This window comes from Schistocerca piceifrons, chromosome 4 (assembly GCF_021461385.2).
Source record: "Schistocerca piceifrons isolate TAMUIC-IGC-003096 chromosome 4, iqSchPice1.1, whole genome shotgun sequence".
Classification (NCBI taxonomy): domain Eukaryota; kingdom Metazoa; phylum Arthropoda; class Insecta; order Orthoptera; family Acrididae; genus Schistocerca; species Schistocerca piceifrons.
Window position 1 is genome coordinate 221,879,116 of NC_060141.1, and position 23,692 is coordinate 221,902,807.

Here is a 23,692-nt window from a genome sequence, read left to right on the forward strand (position 1 = left end):
GAAACCACACTAGTCTTGGGTATTATTTGTGTTAACAGCTTTTTCACTATTAGATAGTGACATTTCGATTTTTCATGCAGCAAAACGTTTGACAAACTTTAATGAGGTAATAGATTCTTTCACAGAAAGGAAAACACGCCATGTAAAGCTGTAGCAAGATTAGAGAGAAAAAAATGCTAGGTGCTAAGGATTGGAGATATGTGTAATTTCTTGCTTATCTCTTGTCTTTATTGGTTTTATGTATCCAGTATTTAATTTTATGTCACACAAAACAGCAAGTTATAAGCTAATAGGCAATAGAGAGTGCAAATTTACTGAAGAGTTCTTGTTCTCCCGATTACAAATAATGCCTTCCGCTATTAATTCCGCGATTTTTTTTAAGACTGGCAAGTTGTCAAACCGGCTGACTGGGAGCAGAAGAGGCACCACAGGACATTCCAATTTTCACTGTCCTGAATATAGTCTGGTGGCATCCATTACAAAATATTTACGATTCAATTACACAGAGTGAAATACAGTGATGTGCGGTAGATGGATGCTTTATGAAGAGTCGTGGCAATGCACTTTCATTTCTTCGAACACACATGTTTTATGTTTTAGACTTTTCAGAGAGGTGTGTGCTATAAGATGAATATATTTTTGAAAATTCTATTTTTTTAGTATTGACCCGGTTCGCAAATATCGTAGATTCGGGGCTGATGCACAGAGCAATCTGAGTTATAGTGGGTAGCCTCCACGTGACCCGTGTTTACGTTTAGTGATTTTGCTGTTTCCCCTTTGTTTTCTGTCACATCAAATGAAAACAAAATGGATATCTGTGACCAGGAGCTATCAAGTGAATTATAATACATTCACATAATTACGGAATGCAAAAATATGTTAATAGTTCCAGATTTTATTTTATTTCCACCTTTCTGACAGTCAAGCATTAATTGCCTTGCGGAATAATGAAGTTATTTTTGCTTGTTTGCTAAAGAAATTTGACTTTCATTAACCTTTTCCGCAGGGACAGTCTATGTATTTTAAACGAAATGTTTAATTCCACAGTACTGGCTAGTTTCAACTGTTCGCTGCATTTCAAGTGCACGTTTTCATCTTCTAGCACGTATGGCATTATGACATAATAAAGAACCAAACACGATATAATACAGTACAGGTGCTCCAAGATAATTTACATCCCGAAAACCACACGGAAAAGCTTAATATCAGGTCGAGGTCTACATTGGGAATCTGGACATATGAACATGCACTTTAAATGTGCACATTTTAGTATAGTTCTCGAAATTCCGTTTCTCGTGGAGTATCCTCTGATGTCGTGTTTCTTTTATGACATAATGTATGATGTTTCAAAGTTTTACACATATGTACATACAGGCTTCCTATGTCGTGATAGCTGAGCAAGCGCAGTGTCGCCTGTTATCTGCGCTCTCTGGCAACTGCTGAAACGAACCTATTTCTAACAGGTCACGGGAAAATATTGTCAATGATGGTTTGAAAAGTGTTACTTTCAAAATAAATATCCTTTTACGTAAGTTGAACTATGTGCGAGAATGTACGATGAATTTATTAAATCACAGAGCATTTGACTCTCGTTTAAAAATCAACACTTTGATGATGAGCCATTTAGAAGAATTTCGAACCCTGAAGATCAGACATTTGTCATTATTAAAAATTTTACTGGCATATTTGTGATATATATCTTAAAGTGTAACATGCACAAAAAAGATCAACACTATATGCGAAAGCTTAGCTTCTCTCGCAGCTTATTAACCTTAGAGACCAATATAATATGTGAAAGCTTTGCTTTTCGTATAGCGACATTATGTATATTAATTTAAACTATTGACTTTCCCTGTTTGTGTGTTCATGCTACTTAACAGTGATGTTGCTGTTGGCTGACTACATCACATGTTCTATGCTGTGAATATCTGCTGTCATCGGCTGGTGGGATCATGTGACATGAGCTATGAGTGGCTTACAAAAGCGCATCGCAATCTCGATTTCAGTGATTCGGAAAGTAGCATGCAGTGTTTGGTGGAATTCCAATGTATACTTTTGTAATATGAAAATATGCAGTGTACATGTTGCTGCACATCAAAGATATTTCTAAAACGTGTCTTTTTCTCTGAGTTTCGTTTTCTAAACTGCCAGGAAATTCCATGCCTGTGGATAAAACCATAACCCATCGAAGGATTGATAAGGGAAAATATACTGTCACTTAACATGGTAAGAGCGTGTTTTCACCTGGGAGAAAGTGTATTTTTAACCAGGAAATCTGGGGAAAATCCGGGAACTTTCTTTGTTTCCTTGTCTGAATTGCAGCAGCATGTATAGATACCCTGTGACACACAAAATGAGTCCAGATTGCACATACAAAACATCGTTGAAGAAACAATGCTACATAACTGAATGTCACTTTGACCCATAAAGGTGAAAGTGCATGCAAGCAAGTCACTTGGTTTTTGCTTGTTATATACCTCTCCATGTTAGAAAACAGTTCTTGTCATGGCTTCAATTGATGGAAATGGACAGTATTTCACAACATAATGTTTTCACTGAGAAAGAAATTTTTGTCACTTTAAACTAGAGTATGAAAGTGTAGATATGTTTCTAAGAGTGGCTGACAACTGCAAGCCACTGCATTAACTGTCAACCTTCTGTAGGCACTTCTGAATTTTCCTACAGTATTCTGGTGTTGCAACCTTACTATAGGCAAAAGCATTGTCTACCAAAAGCCTTACAAAACTTCCAGTGCTCCAGTAAAGCAGTATTTCATTCTTTTGAGTAATGTGGAATCTACCCCCTTTCTATTTTTATTGTGTTTTGGCTTATACAACATTATTTTATCTTTATTTCCCCTGTAAAAAACTGAAATTGGTCATTCCTACTCTAACAGCAAGTGAGTTGAGTGAAGCATGACAGCTGACCAATCCTGGAAAACTGGAAAAATCAGTTGCATGGTATTGTTTCTTCACAAGTGAAAATTTAAACGTGCTTGATACTGGGGTAGTCAAACTAGTTTCATGTTGTATGATTTGAATGCAGTCGATTTTCTTGAAATTATGCGATAAATACAACACATGGTAACTGAAGTCAACTCATTCGTTGTCTTGAGCAATGTAACTGCTGTATGCTGGGCTTGGCATGGTGTGTTCTGCATAAATAGGTGAGGCAGGAGAGTTTGGAACCTTCCAGAAGAAGGCTGAAATGATGCATTTGTGAGCAGGTGAGTTGTGGAGCATCTGTCAGCTCCAGTCCACTGTGCAATGAAGTGCTTTCAGATAGCTTGAGGGACCACTTCCCTACGAGTATTGTGCATCCACTTTTTGTTTCACTCATTGTCCAATATGGATCTCATGCTCTACTAAGTGTGTACCCCTGATCATTGTTAAAATTATTATGATTTAGTGTAAGCATGGCTGTCTCTTTTATAATTGAATATCCAAATGAAGATGTATGGGAAAAACCTCTCATCTTTTCAGATAGTATTTTATGCCCATCTCCGGCACAGTGTTCAGCCTTGGACAACTTTTCCAGCACACTGTGATTCAGGGGGGCATGCATGCTCATCTCTACTAAAGATGATATCAGGGACATCTGTCTGAACTTAGTTTATTGTAAACTATTCAGCTCAGATGATGAGAATACTTATTTATTCAAAGAAGTTAATTGGGCTTCCTGACAAAAAAAGTGAAGCAGGTGGTAGGAGAGGAGGAAATGAAATGAAATGAAACTTCGTAAGCTGAGAGGCTGTATGATGTTAAGGCAGTTATTACAAAATCTAGTCCAATTTACAATGATCTTTGGAGTATGAGCCCACTTTTCAATATGCTGCATACCCTCTGGCCTAGATGTGTGCATTGATTCAGTTTGGAAGGGTGTCATAAAGCCATTGTATCTCCTCCTGAGCAAGGTGGCCCACAACTGTAGTGACTGGTCCTTGATATTCGGGAAACTGCTGTTGGGATGAAATTGATGCTCACTCTGGTTGCACACGTCATACTGGGGACAGATCTTGAGATCTTGCTGACCATGGGAGCACACAACATCACACTGACAATGCTTAGAGACATGACTACGAAGTCTTTCGCGATGGAGTCCTTGCATAAAAAGTTCTCGGTTTATTTGCCGCATCAAATTTGGACAACATCCCAAGCTTTTGATGACTACCTCCGTCATCTTCGTCAGGGGTAAAACTGACTGTCGTGGACCGGTGAGTCTTCTGCTTTTATAAGCAGTGGATGGCTTCTCATTGGCTGGATGACGTCACGGTGAAAATGGCGCGTACTGAGGTGGCGGCCTCTATGTCCATAGATTTTCTTTGCATGCTTTATCCAGCGTTGCTTGCAGCACCATCCATCGCAACAGGCGGAGAAGTGCGAGTAATGTGAGAAGTCTCCCTCTACGCTCTTTCTTTATCAATTGTTCATTTCCATGCATTGCTGAGTGCATAACCGGAGTCTCTGTTGAAATTATTTTCACAGAGTCTAATTTCAACTGCTTCCCTGATGACAGAGTCCCAATAGTTTGAAGCATGAGCAAGTATTCTTGTTTCATCGAATAAAATCTTATGTTTATTTAACAAACTGTGCTCAGCCACCGCTGATTTTTCTAGATACCTGTTTTTCAGGTGATGCTGATATTCCACACAGTGATCGGCAACAGTTCTTATAGACTGGCCCACATAATTTTTGCCACACTCGGAAGGAATGCTGTAAATTCCCGGTACTCTGAGGCCGAGATTATCTTCCACGGGTCGCAACATCTCCTTGAGCTTCCTGGGTGGCCGGAAGACCGGTCTGATTCCCTGCCGTCTCAGGACTCTGCCAATCTTGCTGGTTGTTGCACCGCAGAATGGTAGCCGTGCCATGTGTTGGTCCTCTTCATCTGTTCGAACAGCAACCTTCCCAGGTTTCTTCGCCAGAGTACATCTGGTATCACGATCGGAATATCCATTTTTTCTGAATACCGTCGTCAGATGGTTAATCTCGGAGCCGACACGATCCTTGTTCGAAATAGTCCTTGCTCTGTGTACCAAGGTATTCAGCACAGCTCTTTTCTGAGCTGGGTGGTGAAAACTACGCGCATTTAGATATAAATCTGTATGCGTCGGTTTTCTGTACACAGAATGTCCGAGACGTCCGTCTGATTTTCACTCCACCAACACATCTAAGAAGGGTAACTTCCCATCCTTCTCCACCTTCACTGTAAATCGTATGTTCCGATGTATACCATTCAAATGATCAACAAACTGCTGCAGTGCCTCATAGCCATGTGGCCAGATTAAAAATGTGTCGTCAACATACCTGAAGAAGCAGGATGGACGTAAGGGAGCACTGTTCAACGCTCTTTCTTCGAAATCCTCCATGAAGAAGTTAGCTATGGCTGGTGACAGTGGCGAACCCATGGCTGCTCCGTCAGTCATTTCATAATATTTTCCACCATACAAAAAATAGGTGGTCGCCAAAGTGTGTCGAAATAACTTCAGTATTTCAGGAGAGAAATGAGCACCCATCCACCGGTACCTTTGTAAACAAAGAGACCACATCTAGGCTGATCATGATGTCATTCGGACCTATCCTCATCTGCTTTATGATGTCAACAAACATTTTTGAGTTATTAATATGATGGCTACAGTGGCCAACTATTTGTGCTAATAATTTGGTTAAGTATTTTGCCAGCCGATATGTAGGAGGTCCAATAGCACTAACAATAGGTCTCAACGGGACCCCATCCTTATGGACTTCAGGTAGACCATATAACCTGGGTGGCCTTGGTGCTCTTGGTCGTAGATTCTTGACTAGTTCTTCTGGGAGGCCAGAGTTCTTCAGTAGCTCCCCTGTCTTCCTGCTAAGTGCTGCTGTAGGATCCCATTTAAGAATCCGATATGTGGCATCTTCCAATAATAGGGCCACTTTCTTATGATAATCGGTAACTTTGAGGATAACTGTGGCATTCCCTTTGTCGGCTGGTAGTACAACTAACTCTTCATCCTTGCCCAATGATTTCAATGCCAGTTTCTCCACTCTGCTTACATCGGACTTAGGAGGCTTGGCTGTTGCAAGCCTTACCTCATCTGATGCCTCTTCAGGAAGGTGCCGAACCGCTTGTTCTACTCCTTAGAGACATTTGCCATATGTGGATGTGAACTGTCCCCTTGAAAAATGGCACTGTGAGGCTGTCACCTGACAGGTAATGCACGAGGGCATGGAACATCCATGATGTACTGTTGTGCTATCGGAGTTCCCTTAATCACTACCAGCTGTGATATGAAGTCATACCTGATGGCGCCCCTCTGCATGATGACATGAGTAACACTGCGGTGTCTCTCCCAATCACTGGAAGAATGGGACTTGTCTCTAGGTCACTGACATATTTGCTGATGGTAGTCATCCAGAGCAGTGTAAAACCACAATTCATCATTAAACAGAATGCAGCGTCATTTATCAGCAGTCCAGGCTTCCTGGTCATGGCAACATTTCAAATACAACCATTTGTGTTGTGATGTTTATGGCAGCCTATACATAGGACAGTAAATCCCTAGTCAGGCTGACCAATGGTATACGATGATGCAGAATGTAGCAGGAAGTAAATTAATTGTTCTCAGTCGTAAACACAGATGTGAAGAGGCTGTGATCTTCTAGGTGCACAGTATGTCTGTCCTCCTAAGTGGTGGTTGGATGTGGTTGGCCAGAAACTAGACAATGACTATTCCTGTCTTCAAGTTCCAGTACTGTGCAGCATTTGGTCACAGGCCAGTGTCATATCCAAATGCCCCACAAATCTGGATATTGCTTGATTAGATCAGCCAGCCAAATGGAAATCCACAATGAGGGCCCTTTCAGACTTAGTTAGGGACTGGTAAAGCTCTCTGATACAAGTACACAGCATCTCCATGTCCTCTACAGTGATCACTTATCATAGGAGTCTGTTTATGCTCATTATATACCCTGCTGACCTGGTAACAACACTAAATGTGGACAACACTAACGCAGTGTAGTATTCATTCTACTTGTCGCAGAATATTGAAACTTCATTCATTTCCATTCCCTCTGATGGTGTATATGTTGACAATGTTATATCAACATGTGACCATGTCTTCTGTGGGCTAATTTTTTATGTTAGGTAGAATATTCGTTCAGATAATGATGCATAACTTTTTACAGAGCAAACACGGTGAGCACACAAAATTTATATTGCTAAGGAATTGTAAAACTTCTGTGACACAAGCACAGAAGTGTGATTTGTAGTAGCACTTGTAATATGTCCACTGACACTAACAACAGCTTTTCATTACCTGTACTTATTGTTTCAGAGAAACCAGATCTGCAGTGTGCAAGTATATGAAGTGCTATGGGAAAACAGAATTGAGGCATCAAACATAAAGTGTGTTCCAAAGTAAGAAAGCCAGAAGAAGAAATCATAGGTGAGTGCTGAACTCCATTATGAACCTTTCGACTCTGTAAGTGCAGAACAGGGAATCAGTGATCACAAGGCCATTGCAGCATCCCTGAATATGGAAGTTAATAGGAATATAAAAAAAGGGAGGAAGGTTTATATGTTTAGCAAGAGTAATAGAAGGCAGATTTCAGACTACCTAACAGATCAAAACGAAAATTTCTATTCCGACACTGACAATGTTGAGTGTCTATGGAAAAAGTTCAAGGCAATCGTAAAATGCGTTTTAGACAGGTACGTGCCAAGTAAAACTGTGAGGGACGGGAAAAACCCACCGTGGTTCAACAGCAAAGTTAGGAAACTACTGCAAAAGCAAAGAGAGCTTCACTCCAAGTGTAAACGCAGCCAAAACCTCTCAGACAAACAGAAGCTAAACAATGTCAAAGTTAGCGTAAGGAGGGCTATGCGTGAAGCGTTCAGTGAATTCGAAAGTAAAATTCTGTGTACCAACGTGACAGAAAACCCTAGGAAGTTCTGGTCTTACGTTAAATCAGTAAGTGGCTCGAAACAGCATATCCAGACACTCCAGGATGATGATGGCATTGAAACAGAGGATGGCACGCGTAAAGCTGAAATACTAAACACCTTTTTCCAAAGCTGTTTCACAGAGGAAGACCGCACTGCAGTTCCTTCTCTAAATCCTCACACAAATGAAAAAATGGCTGACATTGAAATAAGTGTCCAAGGAATAGAAAAGCAACTGGAATCGCTCAACAGAGGAAAGTCCACTGGACCTGACAGGATACCAATTCGGTTCTACACAGAGTACGCGAAAGAACTTCCCCCTCTTCTAACAGTCTCTAGAGGAACGGAAGGTTCCAAATGATTGGAAAAGAGCACAGGTAGTCCCAGTCTTCAAGAAGGGTCATCGAGCAGATGCACAAAACTATAGACCTATATCTCTGACGTCAATCTGTTGTAGAATTTTAGAACATGTTTTTTGCTCGCGTATCATGTCGTTTTTGGAAACCCAGAATCTACTCTGTAGGAACCAACATGGATTCCGGAAACAGCGATCGTGTGAGACGCAACTCGCTTTATCTGTTCATGAGACCCAGAAAATATTAGATACAGGCTCCCAGGTAGATGCTATTTTCGTTGACTTCTGGAAGGCTTTCGATACAGTTCCGCACTGTCACCTGATAAAAAAGTAAGAGCCTACGGAATATCAGACCAGCTGTGTGGCTGGATTGAAGAGTTTTTAGCAAACAGAACACAGCATGTTGTTATGAATGGGGAGACGTGTACAGACGTTAAAGTAACCTCTGGCATGCCACAGGAGAATGTTATGGGACCATTGCTTTTCACAATATATATAAATGACCTAGTAGATAGTGTCGGAAGTTCCATGCGGCTTTTCATGGATGGTGCTGTGGTATATAGAGAAGTTGCAGCATTAGAAAATTGTAGGGAAATGCAGGAAGATCTGCAGCGGATAGGCACTTGGTGCAGGGAGTGGCAACTGACCCTTAACAAAGACAAATGTAATGTATTGCGAATACATAGAAAGAAGGATCCTTTATTGTATGATTATATGATATCGGAACAAACACTGGTAGCAGTTACTTCTGTAAAATATCTGGGAGTATGCATGCGGAACGATTTGAAGTGGAGTGATCGTATAAAATTAATTGTTTGTAAGGCGGGTGCCAGGTTGAGATTCATTGGGAGAGTCATTAGAAAATGTAGTCCATCAACAAAGGAGGTGACTTACAAAACACTCGTTCGACCGATACTTGAGTATTGCTCATCAGTGTGGGATCCGTACCAGGTCGGGTTGACGGAGGAGATAGAGAAGATCCAAAGAAGAGTGGCGCGTTTCGTCACAGGGTTATTTGGTAACCGTGATAGCGTTACGAGATGTTTAGCAAACTCAAGTGGCAGACTCTGCAAGAGAGGCGCTCTGCATCGCGGTGTAGCTTGCTGTCCAGGTTTCGAGAGGGGTGCGTTTCTGGATGAGGTATCAAATATATTGCTTCCCCCTACTTATACCTCCCGAGGAGACCACGAATGTAAAATTAGAGAGATTCGAGCGTGTACGGAGGCTTTCAGACAGTCGTTCTTCCCACGAACCATACGCGACTGGAACAGAAAAGGGAGGTAATGACCGTGGCACGTAAAGTGCCCTCTGCCACACACCGTTGGGTGGCTTGTGGAGTATAAATGTAGATGTAGATGTAGATGTAGATACTTCCATTCCATCTTTTAAGTAGTTTGAAACAAAGAACATTGTTTCTCTTTCCATCTGTTGCAAAGAAAAGTAAGTATTAACAGTAATTGAATTTGTGTCATGAGTCATCCCTCATAGGTATAAAATTTTATTCATTATTGCACACTTTTTCACGTACAAATATTGTGCGACTTCCTGGCTAGTCATGAAGTTGGCGAACTCAATAAGGCAACGATATTCAACAGTCTGAGGACAGTAGCTGTAGGACACTGGATGACATACTCAAACCATTGGCTATTAAATTCAGGAATTCTTCCTGATGGCAGATAAAAACAGAGAGGGAGACAAATGGGCTATTGAAACCAAACTCATTAGGTCATTGTAAATCAGTATCTCTTCTGGTTATGTCTGTATTTCAGCTGAAGCACTAATATTGTTACATGCCCTATGGCCCATACGATAAAAAGGTGTAACTGATTGAGCTTTGGTTTCTAGTACAACATTTGTACATTTATTGACAACTTTTATAAAGAGCACCACAAAGATACAGGTTTAACTGGATAAGTAATTTAGCATGGTAACTGAAAGGGACCTAGGAGGGAAGTTGATGGGTGGTACTTAACCTTGGAGTTGCTTTGCTTGGCCATTGTGATCCCTGAGTGGTAAGCCACTGAGATCTTTCCAAATTTATTTTAACATCAAAGTAAACAGTACATAAGATGATACTTGAACAATACAGGAAATATATATAATTAAAACACTTCCTTCCTAAAAGAAAACAAAGCAAGCACTATTAATAACAGAAAACAATTACCATTAAAGCTCTTGTGTTAAAAAATACATTTTCAATTAAATCTGTACTGACATTAAATTTGTCTCAAGCAAATCCAGAACAATTACTCTTTTCTTGAAAGGAGTTTAAGTCCACTAATTCCAGAGAGCAGTCTCAGTTGTATCACCACATATACTTGCTCCACACCCCACGCCAATGGCCATGGCTGACCAACATTTTCATGAACAAGATAAATTTAAAGTAGTTATTACTAGGTAAGATGGCTATGGTCAACTCAAATCCCTTTGAGCAAATTTAGTTAGTTGCAAAACACAAAAATTTCATTCGCCCTTACAAGAGCAACAGTCAGAACCATTAATAACACAAATCTCCTCATGAAGTGGCTGAGACACAAAATTTTAAACAGGCCAATAATTTCAGCAGAACACATGGCATAATTTTTCTAAAAGATTGGCCATGACTAATTGGCAGTATCAGTATATAATATGCAAATTTTTCATTAACAAGGATTGGCGTGACTGATTAGTAAAAGCGGTTAGATTAAATATTTAATAGGAAATATCAGACAGTATTAACCAAGCCACTATTTCTGTCAACAGGTAAGTAATTTAAACATCTCATGTGGAACAGCTCTGACCAGTTATGCTGAACACACAATAATTTAAGAGAGTTAATACTGAAATGGCCAGGTATTAATAGCCAGGAAAAACTATCAGTTAGACAAATCAGGAAATGTCAGGTACAATTTATTTTCTAACAGACAGCCATAATAACCCGTGAAAGTACAGTTGCTATTACAGTTAATATAAAACTTTTACACTCTGTTCAACAAGGAGGACTGTAATAAATCAAGGGAGTCCAGAAACATACAAAGCCACATTGCTTCAAGAACATGGCCACGAATAACCAAGAGAAAAACAAAAGAGCAACACAGTTAAATGCAAGGCTCTAAATTCTCTTGAAGCAGGGACCAACAAGCATAATAATATAGAGCAACACCAAGAAAGGCATACGAGCTTTTCATACAGTTAATCAGTGATACTCGTACATGGCACGCCAAACTTTCCATCAGCTTTACACACAGTGAATGGCACCATTTTAACATAACCTTTTGCAGTTCCCAATATCTCAGCACACTGTACATGGTAATTTCAGGAGATGTTGAAATCACATGGAAGATGTAGTTCCACAGGCAAAGCACAATCAAAGCCAAATACAGCCTCTATCACAACTCGGCACCAAACCCATTGCAGTGTCCATAAGCCCAGTGCCAATAGACTTAAGCACTCTTCTGAACCATGCTTTGGTTGACAGCAGCTATCCATCTCTGCTCGCACTGTCCTGCCACTATCGACATTTACACAATATATGATATCAATGTTGGCCCTCCACAGCTTTGCACTCTGTTGATCACCAAGCCACTTCCATCACTATGTGTAATGTCAGATAAAAACCCTACCAATGGCTGTGGTGCATGCCCTCTTAGCTGGCACCAAACATTAATATCTTTGCATTCTAAATCGACCACTGAGCAAAATCGATGGGCTCACATCAGTAACAAATTGTTAACAGAAACTTAAATTCAATGTAATTTAAATGCATTTAGTACCCTAAAACAATAACAGTAAGCATAAGCAAACAATTTGAAAGCAGGTTCCATACCATGTTGAGTTGAAAGATGAAACATTTAAAATAGATATTTTAGCAAAGTTATATATTCAGAACTCAATTTAATTACAATTCAAATAAATTTAAAATCATAATTATAAACCACAATAAGAAAACAAGTTGGTGCAAAGCACCTTGGGAAAGATGTGAGTTTATATAATAATACAGTCATAAAAACAACAGGAGCTTCCCTTGTGTGCTCCATGGGCCTCTCTCACTGCACCTTCTCATAAACATGTACCTTGTTACTTGAACATCGGTACGTCTTAGCATATACAAAATTCAAGGAAATAGTACACAATAATTGTGAATTAGTCCAGTATTAGAAACAGGAAACAAGCTTGTCTTAATGTATTAACAACATTTGCAGCTCCTAGTGCCTATGACCAGTCATAATCACCATTCACCACAGTGTACAAAAAACATTTAGCCAACCAACTGTCCAACTGACCACACACAGTCAATATGAGATCTGTATCATGTACAGTGAACGTAATACACTGTTAGCAGCCACCTTAATGTCATGAGTTATAAACGCAGTATAGTGACGCACTGCTCAGGGATAGTGGTCAGATAATGCCGATTTAACAAAGACAAGATTACAGTAGCTGTTCAGAAAAGAATGATGAATAGCACAGCTAACCACATACACGGCATGTACAAGGCGTCTGCATTGTGTCTGACATAGAAGAAACATTGACACCCACCAGAAGTTACAATGGCTATTGTCTGCTCAGCTCTAACAAGCAATAAACACTGGTCTATACTTGATGACCTCACACAAACAAGCCCTACTCTCAGCTTCCAGCTGTACTTCTGCCTTTGACCAACCAGTACTGTGAAGCCTGCTCACTCAGATCACGGTTCCTCTCTGCAATCCACACTGTTGGGTAAATATTTCCTCAACCAGAGAGTTGTGCCAGACAAGGCAGTTGCTAAACCCCAAGAAGTACTGCCAAACTAGGAACCTAGCCAAGATAGTGTGACACTTGACATATGCCCCCCCCCCCCCCCCCCCACCCTTTCAGTTCAGCAACCCGACAAGGACAACCGGATTAACCTGGAGAATTTGGTTTAATCAGGGTGTATAAACTATAGGGCAACTGGAAATCTGGGAATTTTTTTGGGATTCTTGAAATTTTTCATTGTTTTAGTTTTCAGTTAAATTTTTGTAATTTTGAATGGTAAGAACCAATACACTAACATAGAATCTTACTTTTGCCCACTACTGTAGAATAATACTGTAGCTATAAAACATAAATGAATGAATAACAGCAAAATAAAACTTTAATTGCATAGAAAATGCACTATTTACTACAAGTAAACGCAGTGCATTCACAAGCATCTACCAACAGCAAAATGTGTCAAAGGCTTTAGGATAAAGACTAAGCAGTACTTCGTAACAACAAACCATTTTCAGTGAGCATGTCATGACAACAGTTTACATTTCTAACACGTCACTGGAAAATATTGTGAATGGTGGTTTGAGAAGCATTACTTTCAAAGTAAATCTTCTTTTACACAGGCTGAATTATGTTACATGTGAGAATGTGTGATGAATTTCTTAAAATATGAAACATTTGGCTCTCATTCAAAATTTAATATTTTGAGGACCAGCTGCCTAGAAGAATTTCAGGCCAAGAAGACCCGCCATTTATGCCATAATTTAAAATTTTACTGACACATTTGTGTTTGATGTATCTTAAAGAGTAACGCACATTAAAAAAGACCAATATTGATTATGCATGTTTAACTTTTCTTGTATACATTGTATGTATATTAATTTAAAGTATCAACGTTTTCTATTTGTGTGTTCATGCTATTTAAATAATGTTGCTACTGGCTGATATCACATATGCTGTGCGCTGAATATCTACTGTCAGCGGCTGGCAAGATCATGTGACGTGAATTGTGATTGACTGACAAAAGCATGTTGCAATCTAAATTTCAGTGCTTCAGAAGTTACCGTGTTGAATTTGGTGAAATTCGTATTTATACTTTCATAATACAAAAATATGCAGTGTACATGTTGCCATGATCAAAGATCTTCCCTAAGTGCATTGTTTTTTTTTTTTTTTTCTTCCTGGGTTTCATTTCCTAAAGTGCCAGGAAGTTCAACATTAGTGTATAAAACTTGTACCATTCAAGAACTGATAAGTTGTACAGCTCTGAGGGAAAGTATATAGTTACTTAGCACGGAAAAATCTACTTTCACCTGGGGTATAAGATTTTCTTATCTGGGGAAAAGTGCATTTTCGGCTACGAAATCCAAGAAAAATCTGCAATTTTTTTTCAATTTATTTATTTCTTGTCCCTGTATACAACCTCTTAATCTGAGGAAGGTGAGCTCTGATTTTCTTGCCTGTTTGTAGATCTGTTACTAACTGTGACTAAGGTGAGAAATCTTTTAATCTCAAAGGGACACTTAAATTTGGGCAACATTTTCTTAATCATCTTTTCAGAGGCTTACAAACTCCTTGAAAATACATAATAAAGGCCTTGTCATCAACTCAGTAATTATTTGGTTGCTGCCCACATTGTATTGTATGGCTTCCCTGCTATGTGTCACTTTAATATTCTTTCGAGCGAACATGCATTTTGCAACCACCTACTAGCATTTCTCTTTTCAAGCAGTAGGTCGCCAGTGGACCACAAATTATGCAGTGGAGTTGCTGTATGGGAGCCCAGGTACAAATTAGCAGGTGTGGATAGTGCTGTGTTAAACATCACAGTTAACAGGTCCCATTCGCTCTGATCACTGCTATGAAGGGCTATCAGGGCAGATCTTAGATTTCTGTTCATGTGGTCTGTGTAAGATGAATAGGGATTGTAAGGTGCTGTTGTTACATGGCAGACTCCCATGCAAAGGCAAAATTCCTTAAAACAATTGGCAGTAAATGAAGTCACATAATAGGTGATTAAGGCGTGTGAAGCCCCAGAGGTACCAAACATCACTTGGAAATTCTGAATGACCAACTGTGCTGATACACATTTATATGTCCACACAAACCAAAATATATCATTTCCTATCTTCGACCATGGTAATAATCACACTAAATCAATTTACATCCTTTGAAAGCCCTCCTTGGCCAACTTGAAAGCCAAATATCTGATCTGACTGTTCTGTGCTGGTTTACTGAGTGCAGGAACTTCACAACCAGATAGTCTTCCACAAATTATCTTATACATCCCAGACCATATAAACTGTTGACGTACCTTCTCAAGCACCTTACTCACTCCTAAGTGGCCACCCATGGATGATTCATGAAAGGTTGGGAACAGTAGTGGAACTAATTCCTTAGGAATCACTATCTTCAATCCATTGCCCCTATGTGACTTGCAACATAGTACTCTCCATCTCAAAATGTAGGGCTTTATTATTTCACCTTTCGGAAGCCACTCCCTAAAGTCACATGTACTTTTGTTCTGATCTTGGATTTCTCTCTAGTCACGAAATAGGTGACACACTTGTGTAATAATCAAGGTCATCATTGGATCTGAAGCACCATCTTCCATCAGCTGATTATCTCTTTGGTTGCTGTCACCGCAATCAAACCTATGACTTGACCCATATGAAATCACATCTCCTGAGTCCCTTATGTAATGAGCTTCGAACTTAAATATTAAAATTCTCCTAGCTCCCTGCCATTATGACTAGTCTTTCATGGTCTGGTTAACATCCAACTGAGTGCTTTATTGTCAGTCTTCAGAATGAATTTTCAATGCCCCAGATAGTATTGAATCTTTTCCATGCCAGACAGAATGGCTGAGGCTTCCTATTCATAAATTGAGTACCTTTTTTATGATTCATTTAATCCCCTCAAGACATTGGCAATCTCCTTCTTATCCCTTCCAGCTCCAGTAACAAAATGGCTCCAATCCCTAGAGCCAAAACTTCCACCTGAAGAATGAATTCCACTTTTAAGTCCAGTAGGGCTAAGACCAACACAGAATTTAATGGTTTCTTAAGTGTCAAAAATGAGGCTTCCTGTGAAAGCCTCCAAAGAAATTTGCATCCCTCTCTCCACAACTCTTTAAGTGGAGCAGCCTTTTCTGCTTCCTTAAAAAATATTGATTAATGACATCTACTCTCTCTTGATCAATACAAATCCCTTCACCTGAAATTACGTGCACTAGAAACTTGATAGAGAAACAGGCAAATACAGTCTTTTGTGGATTTAATGTCAGGCCTGCCTGTCTTAATCACTCAAAAACCTCTTGCAGGTGCTATATGTTCTCCTGAAGCAAGCTACTATACGCTATTAAATTATGAAGATAATGGTACACATACCTAAACTTTGTCAGAAAATACGGTATCCATTAGCCATCAGAGAATAGTGGCACCTCTAGCTAATCTGAAGGAGGCATCATGTTCCATTTTGTTATGAATGATATAACCAACTTCAAACCTTCCTCCAAGGGTATCTGGTTATACAGGATGTATATGCTCCAGGACAAAAGGGAAAAACCTGGGGATTTTTTCGTCCAGAAGAAAACAGGGAAAAACCTTGGAATTTTTTAGAATTCCAGGAATTTTTATTGCTTTAGTTTGGGGTTAAATTTTTGTAATTTTGACTGGTAAGAACTGATACTCGGACAGAGAATTTCACTTTAGCCTGCTGCTGCAGAATAACACTGCAGCAAAAAAACATAAACGAGAGAAAAACACCAATATAAAATTTATGTTGCACAGGAAAGGCATACTTGCTTTACGTTTGATGTTATTTGCAGCAGCACTATTAATAAAATGCACTATTTTTGTAAACTTTGGAATAATACCCTTGTGTCTGCAACTTAATAAAAATATCAGAGAGATCAGTAGCCTCAATCTTTTTTTCAAGTAACTTATCGAATTTTCAAATACACTGCATCAGTTCCTCCCTATAGAAATGCTTGATGTGAGATTTAAAACTTTCTCAGCATATATATTGTTCCACAGAATTTAGGGAGAACTGCCAGATGTTTGTAACATCTTGTCACAATATTTTGATGCAGAGTTTTCAGAGTCGTCTGGCCGTCTTCAGGTGTTAAATATCAAAGTTCAGTGCATTTTCGCTAGTATCAACTGAAGATGGCCAGAAGGCTCTGTACTGAAATATTGTGGCAGGAAGTTACAAACATCTGGCAGTTCTCTCAAAATTTTGTGGAACCTATCAAGGATGATAACTACAAGGAACTAATGCAGAATACTGTGTGCTGTTTGGAATCAAAAGACTGCATGCTGCAACACCAGGAACAATGTCCTGGAAAACCTGATTTGGAAGCTTATTTGGCAGATGCTTCCAAAGAATATGATCCAGAAGAAATGGCAGAAAACAAATAGTGGCTTCATACTGACAGGAATACACTGGAGATAGGGCATGCAACTGTAGGGGGGTATATAGAGGAAAAGGTTCTAAAAACTTGTAGTCTGACAATCCGCCATTTTGTTTCAAAACAACAAAGTTCATATCTGAGGAACTTGAAATAATGTTGCAGATGGTGAAGTGATTATTAACTTACCATTCAAAATGCTATTCAAGAGTTTCTTTGGGAGAGCAGTGAAGCACATTAAACCCTTTGTATTTACTTTGTTGGCAAAGCACTACAGAATATGAGCATCTGTATTATTAGTGCCTTCATCTACATCTACATGGATACTCTGCAAATCACATTTAAGTGCCTGGCAGAGGTCTTAGTCATGATGCCATTGCAGATCATGCATTCATAATGAGGCTGGTCAAATATTTGAGGATAATGATTGGAGAAATCAAGTACGTTCACTACGTTAGTGAGAGATCTGCTCCCCAGTACAAGAATATTATCAATTTATGTCTGGATAAAAAGGACTTTGGTACCTCTGCTGAGTGGAATTTCTTTGGAAGCAGCCATAGGAAATCTCCTTGTGATGGATCTGGAGGATCCCAGGCAGTATGTTGCTTTTATGTATAACATTGCTTGTTAGGTGGGAAATGTGTGTGAAGTTTCACTAGAACAAAAAGATACCTTGGTCAGCTTTATGCATGCCCGTAGTTGTAGTGTTCCGATGTTATTGAGTGATAATGTAAAGTTGTTTGGGACCTATAATTCCCTGTTATTGAGTTGTTCAACTGATTATTTCTTCACAGTCATCAATAACTCTTGGTCAGACTCTGTTTCTCAAAGTGCTGCAGGTGTTGCTGAAACTCAAGAATCCAATTCACAGCCCAAATTCTCAAAATAAATATGACAATTCTCATAAATAATGTGACATGTATTGCACTCTCCTTGTACAATGACAGTTAATAACAGATCCTTGTTACTTGGAATGCCACAAATACACTATTGGCCGTTAAAATTGCTACACGAAGAAGAAATGCAGATGATAAACAGGTATTCACTGGACAAATATATTATACTAGAACTGACGTGTGATTACATTTTCATGCAATTTGGGTGCATAGATCCTGAGAAATCAGTACCCAGAATAACAACCTCTGGCTGTAATAATGGCCTTGATACGCCTGGGCATTGAGTCAAACAGAGCTTGGATGGCGTGTACAGGTACAGCTGCCCATGCAGCTTCAACACGATACCACAGTTCATCAAGAGTAGTGACTAGCGTATTGTGACGAGCCAGTTGCACGGCCGCCATTGACCAGACATTTTCAATTGGTGAGAGATCTGGAGAATGTGCTGGCCAGGGCAGCATTTTCTGTATCCAGAAAGGCCTGTACAGGACCTGCAACATGCAGGCGTGCATTATCCTGCTGAAATGCAGAGTTTTGCAGGGATCGAATGAAGGGTAGAGCCATGGGTCGTAACACATCTGAAATGTAATGTCCACTGTTCAAAGTGCCGTCAATGCGAACAAGAGGTGACAGACGTGTAACCAGTGGCACCCCATGCCATCACGCCGGGTGATACGCCAGTATGGTGATGACGAATACACGCTTCCAATGTGCGTTCACCGCAGTGTCTCCAACACGGATGCCACCATCATGATGCTGTAAACAGAACCTGGATTCATCCGAAAAAAAAATGACGTTTTGCCATTCGTGCACCCAGGTTCATCGTTGAGTACACCATCACAGGCGCTCCTGTCTGTGATGCAGTGTCAAGGGTAACTGCAGCCATGGTCTCTGAGCTGATAGTCCATGGTGCTGCAAACGTCGTCGAACTGTTCGTGCAGAAGGTTGTTGTCTTGCGAACGTCCCCATCTGTTGACTCAGGGATTGAGACGTAGCTGCATGATCCGTTACAGCCATGCAGATAAGATGCCTGTCACCTTGACTGCTAGTGATATGAGGCCATTGGGATCCAGCACAGCATTCTGTATTACCCTCCCGACCCCACCGATTCCATATTCTGCTAACAGTCATTGGATCTCGACCAGCGTGATCAGCAATATCGCGATACGATAAACCGCAATCGCAGTAGGCTACAATCCGACCTTTATCAAAGTCAGAAACGTAATGTTACGCATTTCTCCTCCTTTCAAGAGGCATCACAACAACGTTTCACCAGGCAACGCCGGTCAACTGCTGTTTGTGTATGAGAAATCGGTTGGAAACTTTCCTCATATCAGCACATTGTAGGTGTCACCATCAGCGCCAACCTTGTGTGAATGCTCTGAAAAGCTAATCGTTTGCATATCACAGCATCTTCTTCCTGTCGGTTAAATTTTGCATCTGTAGCATGTCATCTTCGTGGTGTAGCAATTTTAATGGCCAGTAGTGTACATCAGTATGGACAAAAGAAGAAGAAGAAGAAGAAGAAGAAGAAGAAGAATTGAAATAAATCTAATAGATAAGTTTCTGTCCTATTCCTGTTACATCACTGCACATGTTATGGCCATTCCTCTTCCAAGACAGGATCCAACAATGCAGAATGAAGTACCCAGACAGCCAGTACTGTGACCATAGTGAGATTGCTATCATTATCCCAGCTTGCAGGTACACTACGTCCCTCCACTCCAGAATACATGGACATAAAAAAGCAAACTTCTCAACAGTATACTACACTACACTTATTACGTAAAGAAAAGTTTTTACACTACATGGTCCTGCCCCCTTCCTTCAACTGACCATCTGCTAAAGATACTTGCTGGATACCAGAGCAACATATATTTAAAATCATAAAAGCGACATCGGGAAGGTAACGTATGTACTTAGAATCTGAAAACACTATCAGCAATTTATTCAGTCCAAAGTTAACAGGATTATTCCTGTCGTAAGTGTGTTTGATGTTCTAACTTTGTGGAGTTTCATTTGTTTTATTGCTGATTACGGCTTGGAGTTGATTGGTATTTAACAAAAATTTTATTTTTATGGCCCAAAAAGCAGTTTTCACTGATTTTACTCACAGTTTAGTCATATTCCAGCATGTAGACCACGTATCACTTTGCATGATGTTTTTCAGCCATAAGCAGGCATGGTCCAAAAGTTGAACTGTCTGCCTTCTGATGCTTAAAGATTACTCTCTCTAGATATAGCAAGATAAAACAGATAAATAATATACAGTTGAGATATGGGCCCCCAAAACTACCCAAAATTTGGCATCTGAAAAGTTCTGTCAAATTTGCAGGTACACACGTTTTGATAGAAAATGACAGAAGCTATTGCACAAATTCTTAGCTGAAACCATCCATAAAAGTATGAAATTATGATTTATGCCTTATTAAAGATGGGCTCTCCAAGTATCTCAATGAATTTTCTTCCATTTTTAAAGAATTATAGTTGTCACCAAATGTATTTGAGAATCTAATCAGTAATATATTTTTATTGTGCACAGAAATTTGTTTTAAGTATGCAAAAGCAGCGGTTTTTATAATAGTTATCAACACTTGGCACTTTCTGGTGTGTGTAGGTGATGCAAATTTGGCACCCCTGTCTTCAAGATGCTGGAGAAGTGGAAAGAAAGAAGATACTGAGTTAAAACTTCACACGTGTGCATATAACACATTGCTGAACCTGCTCAAAAAATTCAATTGGATTGGGAGTGGTTGGTTGGTTGGTGACCACTACTAAAACTGGTCAACTTGACATAGAACGACCCAAAAGCCATTCAGCTAGAATAAATATTTTTTTTTTTTCAGTATTTACGAAATTATCAAGTGCACATGGATAAGAAGATCTTTAAAATAGGTGGACTGTGCCACTACATTACATCAGCTGAAGATTAGATTAGATTTACTTTCATTCCAATTCATCCATAGTGAGGAGGTCCTCCAGGATGTAGAACATGTCAGAAAAACAATAATACATGACAAATATTTACAGCTAAAGCAAATAAGCTAATATACCATTCCACAGATCCCAAGTGAAATTAGATCGCATTAATGCACTGAATTAAAAATTTAAAAATTTATTTTTAAGGTAATAAACATATAATAGAACTACTACAATACTTACACACACACAAAAATCAGGTGGTTCTACTGAGAAATTCATCAATGGAGTAGGAGGAGTTGGCCACCAATAAATCCTTTAGGCTTCTCTTAAACTAAATTTCATTGTTTGTTAAACTTTTTATGGCTGCTGGCAAGTTATTGAAAATGTGTGTTCCTGAATAGTGCACACCTTTTTGTACAAGAGTAAGTGACTTTAAATCCTTATGCAGATTATTCTTATTTCTAGTATTGATTCCATGATCTGAGCTGTTGGTTTGAAGAAGTGATATATTTTTAATGACAAATTTCATTAAGGAATAAATATATTGGGAAGCAGTAGTTAGTACCCCTAGTTCCCTAAGCAGGCCTCTGCAGGATGTTCTTGAGTTCACACCACATATAAATCTTATTGCATGTTTTTGTGCCTGGAAAACTTTAGCTTGGCTTGACGAATTACCCCAAAAAATAATCCCATATGACATTATGAAGTGAAAGTAAGCATAGTATGCCAGCTTTTTCATTTTTATATCCCCTATGTCAAACAGAATTTGCATTGCAAATAGAGATTTGTTTAGATGCTTCAGCAGTTCTGTGGTGTACTCCTCACAGTTGAATTTATTATGAAGCTGTAATCCCAAGAATTTAACAGTGTCCACCTCTTCTATCTGCTTTCCATCATATGTTAAGCATATACTCGTGGGACACCTGTTAAAAGTTCTGAACTGCACGTAGTGTGTTTTTTCAAAGTTTAGTGACAAAGAATTGGCTAGGAACCAGTGATTAATGTGCACAAATATTTTATTAGCCAATTTTTCTAAGACTGCACTTGAGTTGTTATTTATTGCAATGTTTGTGTCATCAGCTAACAAAACAATCTTTGCATCTGGTAATGTTACTGATGAAAGGTCATTGGTATGCACAAGAGAAAGTAGGGGGACCTAAGATGGAACCTTGTTGGGCCCCACATGTAATCAGTTCCCAGTTGGATGATGCCTGATAGCTTAATACGTGTCTCCTTCCTAATAATGCCCTATGTTTCCTGGCAGAGATATAAGATTTGAACCATTTTGCAGCATTTCCTGTTACACCATAATATTCTAATTTACTTAAAAGGATATTGTGATTTACCAGTCAAATGCCTTTGATAGATCACAAAATATACCAGTTGCCAGCAATTTTTTGTCTAACAAATTAAGTACATTTTCACTGTAAGTGTAGATAGCCTTCTCAATATCAGAACCCTTTGGAAATCTGAACTGCAATTTTGGTAGTATGTTATTTGTGATACGATGGTTATAAACCCAATTGTACATTAACTTTCCTAAAATTTTTGAGAATGCTGGCAAAAGTGAAATTGGATGGAAATTTGATGCTATTTCTTTATCTCCTTTCATAAACAGTGGCTTAACTTCAGAATATTTCAACCATTCAGAAAATATTCCACTGATAAATGACTGGTTACACCATAGCCTAATATGCTACGTAACTCAGAATCACATTCTTTAATTAACTTTGTTGATATTTCATCATACCCACTAGATGTTTTTGATTTTAAAGATTTTATGATGGACATTACTTCTGCTGGGGTAGTAAGGATCAAATTCATATTATGGAAGCTACTTGAAACACACAGTGTTGAAGGCACAGTGACTCTGTGTACAGCAGACAAGAGTGAGGATATGCTTCATTTGAATCATAAACTTTGTATGCAAAACAAATAACTTTCCTGCACACACTGGTGATCAACACACATTATTCGAGCATAAGCTCCAAACATATTGTGATTCATTTTCATCTGCGATGTGATCATTAATTGCAGCAGTGCAGTTACCTATGTGCAAATCTTTAGTGCCACTTATACCTTGAGCATTGTGAAGAGTGGATTTGCAAGGCCTCATCCGTAAATGAAAATTTGAATGTACAAATTGCATTGTCTCACATACATATTCCTTAAACAGAGATGTAATTGTTAGATAAACACCAGCAACTGTCTGACCTCAAGTTAAGCATAATAGCAAATATTGCCAAAATGTTTGATGTGTCAGCAGCAGCTCAAAATGCACTTTCTGGTAGTTGGTACATTGCTCAGCTCTCCACCACATACTGTCAAATTATTTCCCCAGAGTATACTCAGGGTGTGAGGAATCATAGGCAAGGAAATGTCTCTTGCTCACAAGTAGATTTCAGTATCTTAAGAAGCAAATGCAACATAGTCAGACGTCTCAATGTAGATCACATTCCTTCGTTAATTAGA

The 23,692-nt window shown here is 39.2% G+C and overlaps 1 protein-coding gene across 1 annotated transcript in view; it reads left to right on the plus strand.

Moving 5' to 3' along the window:
* Positions 1 to 23,692, plus strand: part of LOC124794887 (multicystatin) — a 189,125-nt gene that overhangs the window by 157,139 nt on the left and 8,294 nt on the right. The window contains exon 16 of the mRNA XM_047258583.1: positions 7,316 to 7,426. Within this exon, the coding sequence (XP_047114539.1) occupies positions 7,316 to 7,402 (87 nt within the window). The 3' untranslated portion in view covers positions 7,403 to 7,426. The remainder of the gene's footprint in view (positions 1 to 7,315; positions 7,427 to 23,692) is intronic.